The sequence below is a fragment of the Diabrotica virgifera genome, chromosome 4 (genome assembly GCF_917563875.1).
Source record: "Diabrotica virgifera virgifera chromosome 4, PGI_DIABVI_V3a".
Classification (NCBI taxonomy): Eukaryota; Metazoa; Arthropoda; class Insecta; order Coleoptera; family Chrysomelidae; genus Diabrotica; species Diabrotica virgifera.
In genome coordinates this window covers 66,713,231-66,730,359 of record NC_065446.1, presented here as the reverse complement: position 1 = coordinate 66,730,359, position 17,129 = coordinate 66,713,231, and the positions used below count along the sequence as shown (strand labels likewise).

Genomic DNA, 17,129 nt, shown 5'->3' with positions numbered 1-17,129 from the left:
TTTTTCGAAGGGTTTTCAATCTTTTTGTCCTCTCTGTGTCGGGTCGTGTATCTGCCGCGTATGTCATTATTGGTCTGATGACTGTTTTGTAAATTCTGCCTTTCATTTCTTTTCCGATATTTTTATAAATAATTATGTTAATGTTTATATTACTGAATAGAGAATTAAATAACCTTTCAAATGAGTTAGCACACAACCCCTATTCCCTATTTAAAAATAAGGGGCGGGGGAAGTGGAAGGGAGGGGGTTAACAAATGACAGATGTTTGTACCGTAAAAATATGTCCCCCTTGGATCAAAAATTAACCTGTTTCGGCATTTTCTTAAAATCTAATAACTACTGCCAAATATCGAGGTGGACTGTTTTCTTTGGCCCACTCTGTATATATACCTGGAAGAAGTAGAGGAGTTCTGATGTCTAAGTAGTCTAGTAAATGCAACAGGTGGCACTAAAAAAGTCATACCAAGGAATATGGGCTTAGTACAAAACGCCTCCAACACATTACGCAAGGTATAGGTCTCAACAAGTATTAGTAAAAAAACGAAACTGCGCCTTTTCCAGACAAAATGAAATCAGTCTTAGTATATGGAGCTGAAACATGGAAATATAACACAAAACTTTTTCAATAAATGCAATCCTTTGTGAACGGATGTCTACGAATAATATTGAAGGCATTTTGGCCAAATAAAATCACAAACGATGGACTGTGGCGAATAACGAACGAGGAATCTAACGTTCTAATCACTAACTGTTAATGTAACTCAAGTTTAAAAGAAACAAAACGTTTCCAAGTGTATTTATTTATACTATCTGCCTTATTTTAGTTATTACGAGGTCCAACCAGACGATCAAAACGCAGTCCTGGAAGAGTTTTCCAGGACTCCACTGGAAGTGTAACCGTAACCGGTGAGAACGAGGATATACCTATGGATGTTTTTGGTAAATTTTTGTTTGTAATTAATGTCGTTTTTAATGTCACCTTAAACTAATCCTAGAAATAGTTTTGTTTTGTGTGTTACGTTTCTGACTATTAATTTGTTCCGAACATTAGGTACGGTTTCTTTTTCAGAAGAAGAAGAAGAAGAATATGATTATACTCTATTTCACAACATTATTTTTGCACTGGATGCCATTATGCAATATGTAGTTCGATCATCGTACATAGCAACCAATATAATTATGATGGTGAGTTTAATTGTTATATATTTATTATTAATTATTATTATTATTTATTATTCATTTATAGTCTAAGCACTAGACTAAAATAGCAATTCCGTCAGTGGCGTAGAATTTGGGAAGGGTCAACCAGTCACTTTCCCCTGTCGTACGCCTCTGGTAGTAGCCAGAAACGATTATTTAACATAATTTAGTAGGGTGTACAGTACCAACACTTTCTGCCAAATACGATAATGATATACGTCGAATAGTTTTAAAGTACTGGGTACAAATAATTTTTAAATATTAATCATATGAATCATATCATAAATTAATCAAAATAACTTGCCGTTTCATTTTTAACTTCAAATATCTAGAAAACTAATGACTTTATCGTTACCAATGAAGAGTATATTATTTACATATATGTAATATGTAGTATTAAAGAATAGAAAAATTGCGGTAAAATAGTAATTCCCCCAGTGGCGTCGAATTTGGGAAGAGTCAACCATTCACTATCCTTTGTCTTACTCCTCTGATAGGAGCTAGAAATATTTACCATAATTTAGTAGGGTGTATACTAGCCACACTTTCTGCCAAGTATGATAAGGATACGTCGGATAGTTTTTAAGTACTGGGCAAAAATAGTTTTTAAATTTTTAAATAAAACACCATGTAACTTAGTAAGGAGCCACATTTTATTTAAGTGATTTGGGTTAAATTTTAATATTTTGAAGTCTAGAATCTACAACTCAGAGATTGGACATTCTTAATGAAACACCCTCTGTGAGTGTTTCAGCCATCTATTTTACCCAGTTATTTATTATTTTAGGCATGGAGTATAACATACTTAAGTTGGATAACATTTGTGCTTCTCCTTTGGGCCAACTTGATCTGGCTTATACCCAATCAAAGGAAACGCATGCTTATGTCCAGTCCATTTCTGGTCCTCTATGCGCTCTTCTTACTATTATCGACCTATATATATTCTCTAAGACTTACCGATGACGAGTTACCATCCTCAGTAGATTTGGATGAAATAGGATTTAAAAAACCAGAAGGGCCTGCGTTTATACCTCTGTTGGTTAAGAGTCTTTATACTGTGATGTTTTGGATTACTTTAAGGCAGTACATGCATGAAAAAATGGAACAGAAGCAGACTAGCGCCTTGGCAGATATGGTAGCTCCTTTACAAGTTACTGTTGGAACTGCTACAGGTAAGTCCCTAACTTATAAATATGCAGTAATTGTTAAAAATATACAGTGCGTCCATAAAGTAACGCATAAATTCGTTATTTCTAAAACCGGTGACTTTAAGAAAAAATCCCGAAACAGGTCGATTTTTATTTTTAAATTACGATTTTTTGGCATATATATCATCCTAGTGACGTCATCCATCTGGGCGTCATGACGTAATCGATGATTTTTTTAAATGAGAATAGGGGTCATGTTATAGCTCATTTGAAACTGTATTCAATTCTCTATTCACTAATAGAAACATTAACATAATTATTTATACAGGATGTTTAAAAAACATTTTTTAATTAAAATAATTGAGACAAAAAGAAGAATGTATGTAATTTATTTAATTCAAAATACATTTTACTACTGTCAGAAAACAGAAAAAAATCTTATTTGACAAATAAACATTGATTTTGGCTTAAACGAAATGTTCAAACTGACAAGGGGCAGGTGGGTGGCAGCTTTAACATTGAATTTAAGCGAAAAACAATATTTATTAAAACGTATTTTGAATTAAATAAATTACATACATTCTTTTTTGTCCCTTAATTAAAAAAATGTTTTTTGAACACCTTGTATAAATAATTATGTTAATGTTTATATTAGTGTATAGAGAATTGAATACCCTTTCAAATGAGCTATCACATGAACCCTATTCTCATTTAAAAAAATCATCGATTACGTCATCACGCCTAGATGGACGACGTCACTAGTATGATATATATGCAAAAAAATCGGAATTTAAAAATAAAAATCGACCTGTTTCGGGAAAGAGTAAACAGTAGCGATCAACAGGTAGCAATAAAATATAACTTCGGGAGATAGTATCATAAACTTTGGCAACATTGGTAATCTTTGACATTATGTAAGATTAATATTATTGACAATTTAACTCATAGGCGCGCTAAATGGAAGTAACCGAAAACAATTTTGTTATTAGTAAATAAATATTTATAAAAATAAACCCAAATGGGTGAAAATTTTATGTTAACATAGGTATTTGTACGAAAAAATAATAATAAATAATAATTTCATTGTGAAGCGAAACGAGAGCAGTCTTATATTATTTAGTTCATAGAGCGCCAAAGGCACTCTAGAACACCCTTTAACCCTTCTTAGGGTCCCATCAGAGGTGCATATTTCATTCTCTTTGAACTACTAAAATTCGGGCTACCGTTATCGGTTCACAACGAAATGATGGCATGAATGCCGTGGCGGTATCTGCTAAAGACGAACGAAAGTTTTACTTCTAATATTAACAATATCAAAAATAAAATAAAACTTAGAACTAGTCTTCTGGTTAAACCAATCGTGGCCTGTGGCTTCTAAAATTTGCAAGCCAACGAATTGCCGGAGCTAAGAAGGCCGAGGGAAATCTACCAGGTTAAGTCGTACTTCATGGAATGATTATTTATTATTTTGATTAGTTCTACTCGTAATCTGAGTATTCGGAACTAAGCTTTGTTGGAATTTTACCGTGCTGGACAGGCGGGAAGTGAGATGCAGCCTGATATATCTTCCTCGGCATTGCACTTTTTATAAAAATACACTTTCTTTAATTTTTTTATCCGATGCCTAGATTTTGTGTTATTTTGGAATTACTAATGAAATAAAAAATTTTAGTAGTTCCAAAATTACACAAAATCTAGGCATCGGATAAAAAAGTTTATTTGAAGAAATTGTATTTTTTTGTTCTTCTTAATGGCGGTACAGGCTCGTTTTTTTAATATTGTATTTAATTACAGAGTAATTTCCACATATTAATATATTTTTCAAATTGGGCCCTGTACCGCCATTCTTTATTTTATTACGAATACGTGTGCCAAATATCTCGAAAAAATATTCAAAATTACAGCCGCAATCTTGGAACGCGTTTTTGCTACCTGTTGATCGCTACTGTATCACCTTTAGCAAAAATAAATTTTTTCGGGTTCAAAAATTGCAATTTTTCGATTTTAAGTTCAACCGCGTTTATCTCGAAAACTATGCATCCTACGAAAAAACTTGTCAGAACAGTTTTTGCTTAGAATGACCCAAAAAATACAAAAAAAAAAATGTTTTGTTTTGCGAGAAATCGCTGTTGTGTAATTCCTCAAGTTCTTTGTTTATAACAATCTTATCGACATCCGGATCAACTGTTACCCAACAAATTCGTGTTCTACGGGTCAAGATACATAAAAAAATCTTGGGTAAGACCATCTGAATAAAGGAGGCCGTTGTACCACCTTGGCGACAGGACTATGAATATCTACCTAAAAAAAATTGGCATTTGTACTGTAGTCAGGATTTCTGTACCTAAACATAGATTTATTACGAATTTCATTTTCATGGGAAACAACTTTTCACACTTTTTTTATGTATGACAACAGTAGATTAATTTTCATAGGTACTTACATTGTTAAAATTTGTGGTGGCTCCAATTTCGATGTTCTCATAATTTTGGCACGGCTTTTAATGGACTTTTTCTTGGAATTATTCGCTTTATTTGTCGTTTGATTAACTTTTCCCATTTCGTTAAACTATTGATAATATGTTAAAAATAAAATATCCTCCTAAATCTTTGTACTCGCATTAGAATTCGAAATGTTTTTACGTAAAATATACTTACCTACCTACATAGAACTGAACTAAAACACAATTAACAACAATCTATTATTTCAAACAGGCCAACATCTTATACAACAACAACAAAAATATAATAAATAACTATCAATAAACACTATTTTCCTATGAAACAACTATAACGAATTCTTAAATTAACACACTACTGCACTGGACTGATATCAATAAAGATGACAGAGCAAATTAGAGAAAATCTGACGCAGGTTTGTCAAAATGACACTGATAATTTCTCTATGTTGCCTAATTAGTTATTTAGTTATAATATGTTCGATTTCTTGTTAGAAATAAAAAATTTTAGTAGTTCCAAGATTACACAAAATCTAGGCATGCGATAAAAAAGTTTATTTGAAGAAAGTTTATTATTTTTTTCTTCTTAATGGCGGTACAGGCTCCTTTTTTCAATATTTTATTTAGTTATAGAGTAATTTCCACGTACTAACATATTTCTAAAATTGGGCTCTGTACCGCCATTCTTTATTATATTACGAATATGTGTGCCAAATATCTCGACAAAATATTCAAAATTAGAGCCGCAATATTGGAACGCGTTTGCTGCTACCTGTTGCTCGCTACTGTAGCCTCTTAAAGTCGCAGGTTTACGAAATAATGAATTTATGCGTTACTTTATGGACGCACTGTAGTGTAGACATACGTTAAAACTTTCTAAAATTTGAATGGAAATGTAAATATGATTTCCTATCTATTAACCCATAGTTTTTGATCATATAGATATAGAGTAACCGCTACGCTAGTAGACACACGGACACATTGAGCTAATACAGTCCTACACCCTTCACTTGTCACACCCTTCAACTTGTACTGTTTACTTTAAGAGAGTAGGCCCAAAATTTCGGACAAATGCTTTTTCAATGCATTCATTTTTTTCGAATCCTGAGAAAACTAATAAGTATTTTTGAAAAATTTAAAAGCAGAATGAAATATTACATTATTACCGAAGGCCTAAAGTCCCTGAAAACTTCTGGAATGTTTATTTTAATAAGTTACAGGGGTGAAAAAAAAAGAGAAAATTGAGTGTGATTTTTAATTTCAAATATCTCGTTCAAAAGAAACTTTTTGTTTATTCTAAGGGACTTTCGGCCTTCGATAATAATGTAATCTTTGATTCTTCGTTTAAGTTGTTTAAAAATATTTATTATTTTTCTCAGGATTCGAAAAAAAAATGAATTCATTTAAAAAGCATTGGCCCGAAACTTTGCGTCTACGCTCTTAATGCCGAGAAGCGAGAAGTAAACAGATTGATCATACATAGAAAAAGTCCATTGACGTAAAATAGTTGCAGAATATTCGAGATCTCATGGAATAACCCAGAAATGTCTACTGACATCTAGAACCTCAGACAACAGTGCCGGTTTAACCTAACTTCGGGCTCTGGGCACTAGAGATTTAGGGCCCCCTTCATTGCTATTCGTTGTCAATTTTTTTTAACAAAAAACACATACATTAACTATATATACGTTTATTGTAAAACCCATAAATTTTTAAAAATTTTAAAAAAGATTTTTAAAAGAAACGAGAAAAATAGCAAACGTAAAAAATATTCCAAAAAATACATTTAAAAGTATAAAAAAATCAGAAAGTTCTACAGAACAACACATGACAAACAAAAAAGCATATTCTAAAAAATATATAAGACAAAAATTAGCTCACTTTTTTGCTTGACTAGGCATTAGCAAACTGTCATATATTAATACCATTCAATAAATGTATCTTTATTCTTTTTAAAGCCAAAAAAGGCCGCTCGCCTGACGCATTAGAAATTGGTATTGTCAAATAAACTTGCAGTAAAGTTAAAAATTGGCAAAAGTTGCCTTTACATCCTGGATGACACCAAATTTTCAAATGTTTATTCAAATTTTGGCGTAACATTATAAAATGAATAATTTCACTATGCAAGTTCTCTTTGGTTTCACCAACATCTTTTGTATATTCCTCGCATAAAATATTAATTCACTATTTGACTTCTTCTTTATTTAGCGTAAAAAAACATCTAACAGCTGATGTAACACCTTTGTTGCATTATATTCTCTTTAAAAGGTCTTGAGAAATATTGAGGCATATAACATTAAATAGGCACTTCAATTCTGAATATCTCTTGCCCCTTTAAAATTGTTTCACTTTCAACTGCTTCATCGAAAAATGTTTTTTTCTTTGTTTTTTTGAAGGAAAATTCTATAGAATATATGTTTGAGATTATTGCTTTCACAAAAAAATATTTTTGCCTTCTAGTTCAATTTCGCTTAATTTATTTCTTACGTCTCCAACAAAGCTCAAATGTCATTAATTCTACTCCAATTGACACGTTCAAGTCCACAGTTTCTAACGTTTTGCTTGTTGCATTCACTCGTTTTAAAGTTCTTGCCCAAATCAGTGTCAATATAGTATCCAAGTTAACCTGTCTCAAAGGAATCCATTTTATTATGCAGTGCCTTGGCTTCACTTCTAATTGCTGATTTTTTGTCTCTATTATTGCTTAACTGGAAAAATATGTTTGATGGATCCGTAGTTTTTAAGTAAAGCATTTACAGCGTCAAAAGTTTCTACATGTTTTGTTTTCATCGCTTCCAGGAATTCATTGCAAGTTTGGTCAGACAGATAGCCAACTGAACCTTTTTCTTCATTCGCATTCCGCTGTAAATGCTGAGCTAAGAAGTTGTCAAAAGCAAAGTATACAAGACAACTTAAGTAATTTCCCTTATGACGACTCATTAAATTCTCATGGGATCAACGAAAACTAGTCCTTGAGAAGCAACTAATTTAATGGTGACAACAACTCTTCTTAGGACCTTTACTCAATAGTCAGCTTCGCGTTCTACTTGTTCTTTCAAGCCAGCGTCTATAACTCCAATTTAACTGATGATCCATCTAACTCCAACTGATGATGTTGTTATTAATGTAACCATAGAGTTCAGATGAAAATTACTTTCTTCGTGAGATTTGAGTAAACTATTCAAATATTTCCAGTGGGTAAAATATATCCAAAATCAGTTAACTATTTTTTTTAATTGAAAATAATTTGCACGGTAACAATAAACAGCTTTAACACTTCTTGCCTCCATTGGGTTTTACTCTATCTATAAGAGTTGCTTTCATTTAATCTTCTATAATAAGCTTTGTAATTTGTCTCCAGCTTCATACATTTTTTTACAATTTTCTAAGAAATCGCTCTTTGGTTTAAAAATTGTCACAGTTCTTATTTATCATTCTTAAAACCAGACCATATCGAAATCGCAGGTATTTCGTAGTCTTTTTCTCTATTTAAAAAAATATGGTCCTCGATTATTTAGCGGACTTTAATTTGTTATTAATAAAAGAAAGGGTTCCGGGCCCCTGGGCGCCCGCCCCAAGCGCCCAATGGATAAAACGGCACTGTCAGACAATGTATATAAACATAGAGAGTTGACAGTTTTTGGAACAGTTGCATTTGAAGTTTATAGTTGTCATTGTGTTAAAGTTGTAAAATTTGTCACATGACATGACATGTGAAAACGGGCCGGATGAGCCCATAAGGCTAGCAATTAGGTATCCGTGTGTCTATTAGCGTGGCGCTTACTGTATACGGGTTTATACGCTTCAATAATATACCGGGTGTCCACTTATATTTTCCCCCATTTTAACTGCCTATAACTTCTAAACGACTGAAGATAGAAATTATATGCGGTTTTCGCTGCAATGTTTTATTTTAGTAAAAGTTTTGTTTGAATGGATTGAATTTTTTATGTCGCTTTTAAATGAAAAATGTCGGATTTTTGAAAAAACGTTGTTGACTTTTTTTATTGAAACAGCCAGTATATTTTTTTTTGTAAATTGAAAGGACGGTCATTTACCTATCCAGCCATATAAAGTTTTTTAAGATCGGTTGTCATATGACTGAGCAATTAATTTTTAAAAGGAGAGATGCAATGTGAAAATCATAACATAATATCAATTTGCTTAGTTATGTTATTTAGTTATGTGATATCCACGTTGTATCTCTCATTTTAAAAATTAATTACTCAGTCATTTGACAACCCATTTTAAACAACTTTATATCACTGGATAGGTGAATGACCGTTCTTTCAATTTACAAAAAAATATACTGGGTGTTCCATTAAAAAAAAGTCAACAAAGCTTTTTTCAAAAATCCGTCATTTTTTTTTTCGTAATTGAAAGCGATATAAAAAAACTCAATCCATTCAGACAAAACTTTTACTAAAATAAAACATTTCCGCGAAAACCGCATATTTCTATCTTGAGCCGTTTAGAAGTTATAGGCAGTTAAAATGGGGAAAAATATAAGTGGACACCCGGTATAATATATAATATATAATATGATCATTAATGAACAGTAGATAATATATATGTATGGATTAAAACACGTTCGAAGAAGAAAGAATGGACCAAATCCACAAAGAATAGAAAAAAAAGGAGAAAAGAAAAATAAATTCCATATGTATCTGTATTTTTTCATTGAGTGATACCACATCAACCTTAGTAGGTTATTAGTGGTTATACAGTTTTACAGAGACTCATGGGCTGTACAGTTCTGGTTTGGACTATGAAATAAATATATAGTCCGTCTAGAAAGTATCCGAAAAAAAGAAAGCAGAATTATAATTTTACGGTATTTATTTCTATAACTTGAAATATAATATTTCAACAAACAATTCATCTCATTTACTTATACAACCTCCATTTAAATCTAACCACTTAACTAAACGTTCAGGTACACCCGAAACTAGGTCAAGGCCATAATTTTTGGTAATGGTGTTCCAGGCCTGTAAAACTGACCGAATCAAACCCTCTTTATCTCGTGGCGCTGCTCGTTCCACTTCAATCTTCATCAGTCCCCATATGTTTTCAATGGGGCTAAGATCTGGAGATGCTGCTGGCCACGAAATTGTTGCCAATTCGTGTTCTTGCATCCAAGCTTGAGTATAAGCAGACGTATGGCATCTTACATTATCTTGCTGAAAACACTACCCCTCTGAACATAAAACATGAGCCGTTTCAAGAAGAAAACCATTTAGGATGTCACAATATTTCGCACTATCAACAGTACCATTAACTATACAGAGAGGTGTAGCACCATGCTGAGATATTGCTCCCCAAACCATTATTTTAGTAAGAAATTTTGAAATTTGCGGTAACATTTTCTATTGATAGAGCTTTTATATGTTTGGCACCAAGCTGGAAACAACTTTCATCAGATATAAAGACATTATTAAAATTATCTTCTCGAAAACGTTGACAAAAATCTATTCTTCGTTGCCTTTGCAGAGGTGTCATTGTAGGGATTTTTTTTTTTTTGATTTCTTGATATGTAGCCTTGCTTTTTCAGTGACATGCGGACAGTTTCTATACACACTTTTATTCTTCATTGATTTCCAAATCTGTTCGCTAATTTTTGAAACCCTAGGCACGGATTTTGTCGTCCTAAAGCCACTAAAGCATTTAAATTGTTTCCGCGAATCTTACGCGGTCTACCCGAAACTGGTCTATGTCTCATATCTATGCCATTTTTATCCTCTTTATTGTCTCATACACTGCACTTTTTCCGAGTTCAGTCAATTGCACTAATTTTTTAACGTTTCGGACACCCTTTCTATACAAGTATTCCACCACTTTTCTTTTTTCTTCTTGCGACATTATTTCACAAATCTTAAGTCTGTTTACAAACAACAATATTTGACAGATGGTGTTGTCATGCGATTTTGTCCATAACCTACTATCGGCACAACTTACTTGATGCATTACTTTTGCCTTAAAATGTTACAAAAAGGAAATCTATTAAAATTAGGAAAAATATAAAATTCCGGATACTTTCTAGACGGACTATACAATATGCAATAATCTCTACAAAATGCTTGATTCCATAACACATTAAAATGAATCTGAAGAGGAGTACGACAAGAATGTGTACTTTCCCCATTACTTTATAATATGTGCTTAGAAGAGATGTTCAACGAGGTACTAGAAGGCGTAAATGAACTCATATTAATCAACGAAACACTATTGAATAACCTCAGGCATGCAGATAATACGATACCACTTGAGGACAGCAGAGAAGGGTTGCAGATTTTGGTTGAACGTACTACGCAGTACTGCGAGAGGTTTGGAATGGTTCTAAATACAAAAAAAATCATGGTTGTCATTAAAAACAAGATTGAAGACGAAAGAATCTACCGTAAAGGAAAAACTTTAGAGAAAGTACCCAGATACAGCTTATATACTCACATCTCACCTGAGATGTGAGCTAAATCAACAATCGGACAACAACAATATGCATTGGGGTGTCCAGAAACGCTTTCAATAAGATGAAAGCAATATTATGCAATGGAAAACTGGTAATAGAAATTAGAACTAGAGTATGGAGATGTTATATCTGTCCTGTTGTATAGAGTTGTAGCCTGGATAATTACGGATTCGACTGAAAAAAGACTTGCTAGCTTTGAGATGTGGTGTTATTGAAGAATGTGGAAAATATCATGAAAGTTATGCTTCCAAAAGGATTCTTAATATCGCACAGTGCGATATTGAGAGCTCTTTAATGTGCAATATTTGGGTACACGACATTTTAAGGTTATAATGGTAAAATACTTTTACAATAAGAATCTCTTAAAAGAAGGATAAAAGCAAATTAAAATATTTTACTACCAGTTTTTTGTAAAATTCTACGTAATCGAGGACACTGAAAAAACACCTACATGTGAGATGCAGTGCTTTCGATACTACCATTATTTATAATTTTTCGAACATAGTATACATTATGTGGCATCTGTAGAGATCACCAAAGCTAAAATTACAGAAAACTTTACTTCAACCTTACCTTAAGCGTGTGATTGGGAACCTGAGCGATATTAGGGCACTAAATTCTGAATACCCGTCAATAGGGACTATTCTCAATACATTTGTAAATTTGGAAAAGTTTCTTATCTTTTCTCGTTTATTTGTATTGCTATTTGATTTTGTTTCTTTATTAAGAACTAATTTTTTAATATCGATAGCTGGAAAAAAATGTTTGTGATATTTTTATAATTCATTTTAGGCGTTAAAAAAGAACAAGAAACGGGAGGAAGCAAGTTCATGACCAAATTGGGCCAATTCATCAATCATTTTCTTATTAAATTTTGGATATGGGTTGTAGCAATAACTTTGTTTGCAGTAGCTATAACCGGTTCTAGAATGACCGTTTTCAGAATATTATACATGACTCTGTTCTTATTTTTTATACTCTCGTTCCAAGTAAGTAGCTTTATCTGTTATCAAGCACAATAGGGAACTTGTACATTTTTGTTTTATTACATAATAATGTTCGGTTTTGTGTAAAAATAAGATTTCCAAAATTTCACTCCTCAAAACATCATAATAACTTAGAAGTACAAATTTAAAATCGTCTGTGTATTTAAATCATTTCAAACGATCGAAAAGGCGCGCGAACCCTTGTGACGTCATATCATTATATTTTGTAATGACAGTTATTATGTCTTATGTAAAATTATATATCACTCTGTTTACTTAGGACTTTAATACAGTAGTTTTTGAATGACTATTTAGATGGGAAATAAGCCACAATTAAATTGAAAAAATAATTTTATTAACGTTTCGAAGCCCAAATCGGGTTTCGTTGTCAAAATACAAAATACTACTAAAATAAACAAAAATGTTGTTGCTAAGTAAAAAAATTCTTCTAATAATTTATTTAATATTATGACTCATTTCTATTGGCAATTCAGACGTATATTATACATTTTAAAGTAGAAGACTTTAAAATGACATTGCCAATATTTATGAGTTGCATTCCTGGGACGACTTTATTAAAAGATAGTTCATTCGATTACATGAAATCAATCCCAACTCAAGAATATCCGTCACAAAAAAATCATAGCATGTGATCTGTCTTTAAAATATATTGACATTGTGTATTAATAATACCTATTTTCAACTAAATAATGAATTCTATAAACAAAATTTTGGTCTAGCAATGGGCTCTTCTTTATCTCCATTATTGGCTCATATATTTATGGAGGATTTCGAAACTAATATCATTTCTAAACAAAATTTAAAACCAACAGTATGGTGGAGATATGTAGATGATGTGTTTTCAATATGGCCTCATAGATCAGAATTGTTGGATACATTCCTGAATATTATAAACGATCAAGAAGAGACAATAAAATTTACAATGGAAAAAGAATACAATAACACTTTGCCTTTCCTCGATGGTTTAGTCTCAAAGAAGGATACTGGATATGAGACTCAAGTGTACAGAAAACCAACACACACCAACAGATACCTCAATTACAAATCAAATCACAACATCAACGTTAAAAAGGGAATCATTAAATCCTTATATGATAGAGCCAAAATTACTTGTTCTAACGAAAATTCATTTTTAGAAGAAAAACAATTGCTAACATCTGTTTTATTAAAAAATGATTATCCTTTATCGTTTGTAAATAAGGAATTGTCAAGATTTGATCGAATGGAACAGAACAACTTAGAACGGGAACCTACAACATTCACAAGAAATAATACGAGGAAAATGTCAATGCCATATATAAAAGGACTATCCGAGAAACTTAAAACAATAGGAAATAAATTCAACATTTCAACAACATTCAAAACAACAAGCACATTGAGATCTATTCTATCTAAAACTAAACCTAACAATGAACAAGAAAGAACAAAGAATTGCATTTATAAAATACCTTGTGAATGCGAACAATTTTATTTAGGTGAAACATCAAGACCATTAAACGTTAGAATAAGTGATCATCAGTCTTATATTAAAAATAGAGAATTTGAAAGATCTCAAATATGTCAACACGCATGGGATAATGAACATAGAGTTCAGTGGAGAGATTCAAGTATAGTCCTGAAAGAATCAGATAGTAAAAAGAGAAAAATCAAAGAAGCGGCTCTAATTATGCTAAATGAAACCAATTCTGTACCTCAGAGCTAAACTGTATTAACTCCATTTTTTTGAAAAATTGTATTATTTCACTTTCTACATAACACACCTCACATCTTTCATATGCGATACGATATAAAATCCTATTTAATGTGGTTCCGAAGATAGGCAGCGTTAAAGTGTATTAAGTGTAGCTCCGAGTTAAACAGTCGTTTACACTTAATACCCAGCAGAATAAAATTATTAACTCCATGGAACGATGTAAAACCGCGGCGTGCTGCTGGTATTCAGTATTCTGTGAAAAATAAATGAAAGTAAAACTAAATGACTTAAGGATTTTAAGACTCTTTAACTGTTTTAACTGTTCACCTTTTATTATAAGGAACAAACTCAGCAGAATACAGACTTTCGATGTTGTCCAAGTGGGAGTATGTATGTAGCGATAATTTGGGATTACTTTTTTCAAAACTAATTTTAGTTCGGAAACATTCCAATCTGTTGATTTTAACAGAAATCCTAGGCGTGTTGAGTTTTCTGCGGCTCTGCCTGTGAATCACGATAAGCCAAAGGAATTTCATAATTGTTATAAAAACGTATCCCACTACGATAAAGTAGATGACGATTTATAAAATTTTTCCAAAATAATTGTAAGTGAACAACACTCATCCTTTGGGTTTCGTTTTTCGTTAGTTTTGTTTACTCATTTTGTTTTATAGATATTGTTTATTTCATTTAATTTAAAAAAGAAGTGTTCTTGACTAAATTGTATTTCATGTATCGTATTATCTCCAGATTATTTATTCACGTGTGTCAACTTACCATTATATTAACTCCCGAACATGGTAATTGTTTTCATGCCAGACAGTATTAACTCCACGTTTTTTCAAAAAATTAAAGAGGTATAAAAATAAATACAGTAATATATGGTATCATTTATACTTATCAAATAGTGTTTATCACATATTTGAAGAAAAAGAAATAAAAATTGTATTTAAAATTTAGTGTTTATATTTCTTTTAAACTGCTCTCCTGTAAAATTTCAATTTTGTGAATTAATACAGTTTAGCTCTGAGGTACAGAATTGTGTCGCAAATTCCTCGGTAGAATGCAGTACGATGTGGTTACCCATACTGAAAGAGGGAGTCATATTGTATATTTATGTATTATTAATAATATTTATAATTAACATATTAAAGTCAGAATTTGGTATTAATTTTTTGAAGGTAAATTAAATGTAAGACCAAATACTTACGATGTCGGGATAGTATCACGAGGTTTTTTCCTGGTTTTCCCTCGTGATTTACTATGGAATCTCTAACGCGAGAATTTTACTGTCATCGTTGCATTTGGTTGCCTTTTCAAAGACAGATCACATGCTATGATTTTTTTTGTGACGGATATTCTTGAGTTGGGATTGATTTCATGTAATCGAATGAACTATCTTTTAGTAAAGTGGTCCCAGGAACGCAACTCATAAATATTGGCGATATCATTTTAAAGTCTTCTACTTTAAAATGTATAATATACGTCTGAATTGCCAATATAAATCAGTCATATTAAATAAATTATTAGAAGAATGTTTTTACTTAGCAACAACACTTTTATTTATTTTAGTAGTATTTTGTATTTTGACAACGAAACCCGATTTGGGCTTCGAAACGTTAATAAAATTATTTTTTCAGTTTAATTGTGGCTTATTTCTCATCTAAATAGTCAATCATAAAAAATTCCACAAGGAACTAGCTTCAGAACAACAGTTTTTGAAGAGATAGTATTGAATTGTTTGTGTGTTTACTATGAAAAATTAAGGTAAATAGTACAAGTGTTGTTTTAGTACCATTGTGTTAAAGTACAACCATTAAAACCCCTAATAAAATATTTATTAGATTGCCAGTCGATAAGAAACGGCGTTTAAAGTGCATACTGAAAAGAAATTTTCAGTTCATTCTCAAAGTCTTCATGTATGTGAGATCATTTTTTTAATGTAGGTAAGTATTTAATATCTGTTGTCTTGTTGTCTGCAATAGTTTTGTTTAATAAATCAAGTATATTTTGAACAAGAAGAAAATATAACTTTTTGTATATTTTAGTAGGTGTGAATTACAAATTGAATGATATTTTTTACATATACAATATTTTTCTGGAACTGTTGTTACTATAAAATTAAAATAAACTAATCATAAAAATAAAGATTTATGCTCATAATGGGCAAGTTATCATACTACCCTTTAGAGAAACCATCTTCGGTCATTTAAAAAAAATGTCTTAAAAAACACTCAAATATTATGAAATAAATAGTTCACAACAACTATCCAAATATTTATAAAACTGGTACACCATAAAATGATTACAAATAGTAAACGAATATCAAAATTAATGAATTAATGACGCGGATCTCAAATATAATGATATGACGTCACGATCAATGAGGGCGCGTTTTGGGCTGGCAGCTATAATTTGAATTTTCTCTCGATTTTAGTCGTCTTTAGGGGCCAAACGAACGACAAAAACAACTTTTTTTTTTGATATATAAACTTACGTGCATAGAAATAGGCCCACTTAAAAATTTGGTCATTTTTTATGTCTCATATCTAAACCTGTCGGCCGATTTAAGTGATTTTTTGAACATGTTATAGCCTGATTGTATACCGGGTGTACCAATCAAACTGTGTTTTTTTCTCAAAGTTCGCATCACCCTGTGGAATATTCTAGCATTTATAAAATACTAAAATTAAAACCCAACCGTAGCCTCAGGTTTTCTTAACATTATGTTTTTTGATTCATTCGTTTATGTTGCGTAATGAAAAAGTTAGGTACTTTAACAACTAGCATGTTCTTCATCAATACACGGTGTCTTTAAATAAGTGCGACAAACTTTAAGGGGTAATTCTGCATGAAAAAATAATGACAGTTGGCTTGATAAACGCATGTCCGCAAATGTTTCGTTTCCGAGATACAGTATGTTGCATTTTTTCTTACAAACTGACAATTTATTTATTGCTTTAAAACCAGTTGAGATATGCAAATGAAATTTGGTAAGTTTTAAGAGATAGTTATTGCGGATTTTTTTATATAAAATTAAGTATTTTATATTCACCATTTGAGTGCATACGGGTTATATGATCGATCATATTATACGTATGCGCGCTAATTGTGAACATTAAATTCTTAATTGTATGTCAAGAAATGTGCAATAACT

General features: G+C 31.6%; 1 protein-coding gene across 17 annotated transcripts in view; it reads left to right on the top strand.

The window, feature by feature from the left end:
• LOC114324805 (piezo-type mechanosensitive ion channel component) overlaps window positions 1-17,129 on the top strand; it is a 369,243-nt gene that overhangs the window by 170,067 nt on the left and 182,047 nt on the right. For 13 of the 17 annotated variants that reach the window (XM_028272668.2, XM_028272664.2, XM_028272659.2 and 10 more), the window contains 4 exons: window positions 825-939; window positions 1,052-1,185; window positions 1,988-2,372; window positions 12,065-12,261. In XM_028272668.2, the coding sequence (XP_028128469.1) occupies window positions 825-939; window positions 1,052-1,185; window positions 1,988-2,372; window positions 12,065-12,261 (831 nt within the window). The remainder of the gene's footprint in view (window positions 1-824; window positions 940-1,051; window positions 1,186-1,987; window positions 2,373-12,064; window positions 12,262-17,129) is intronic. The other 4 variants (XM_028272670.2, XM_028272666.2, XM_028272660.2 and 1 more) reach the window with 1 other exon arrangement.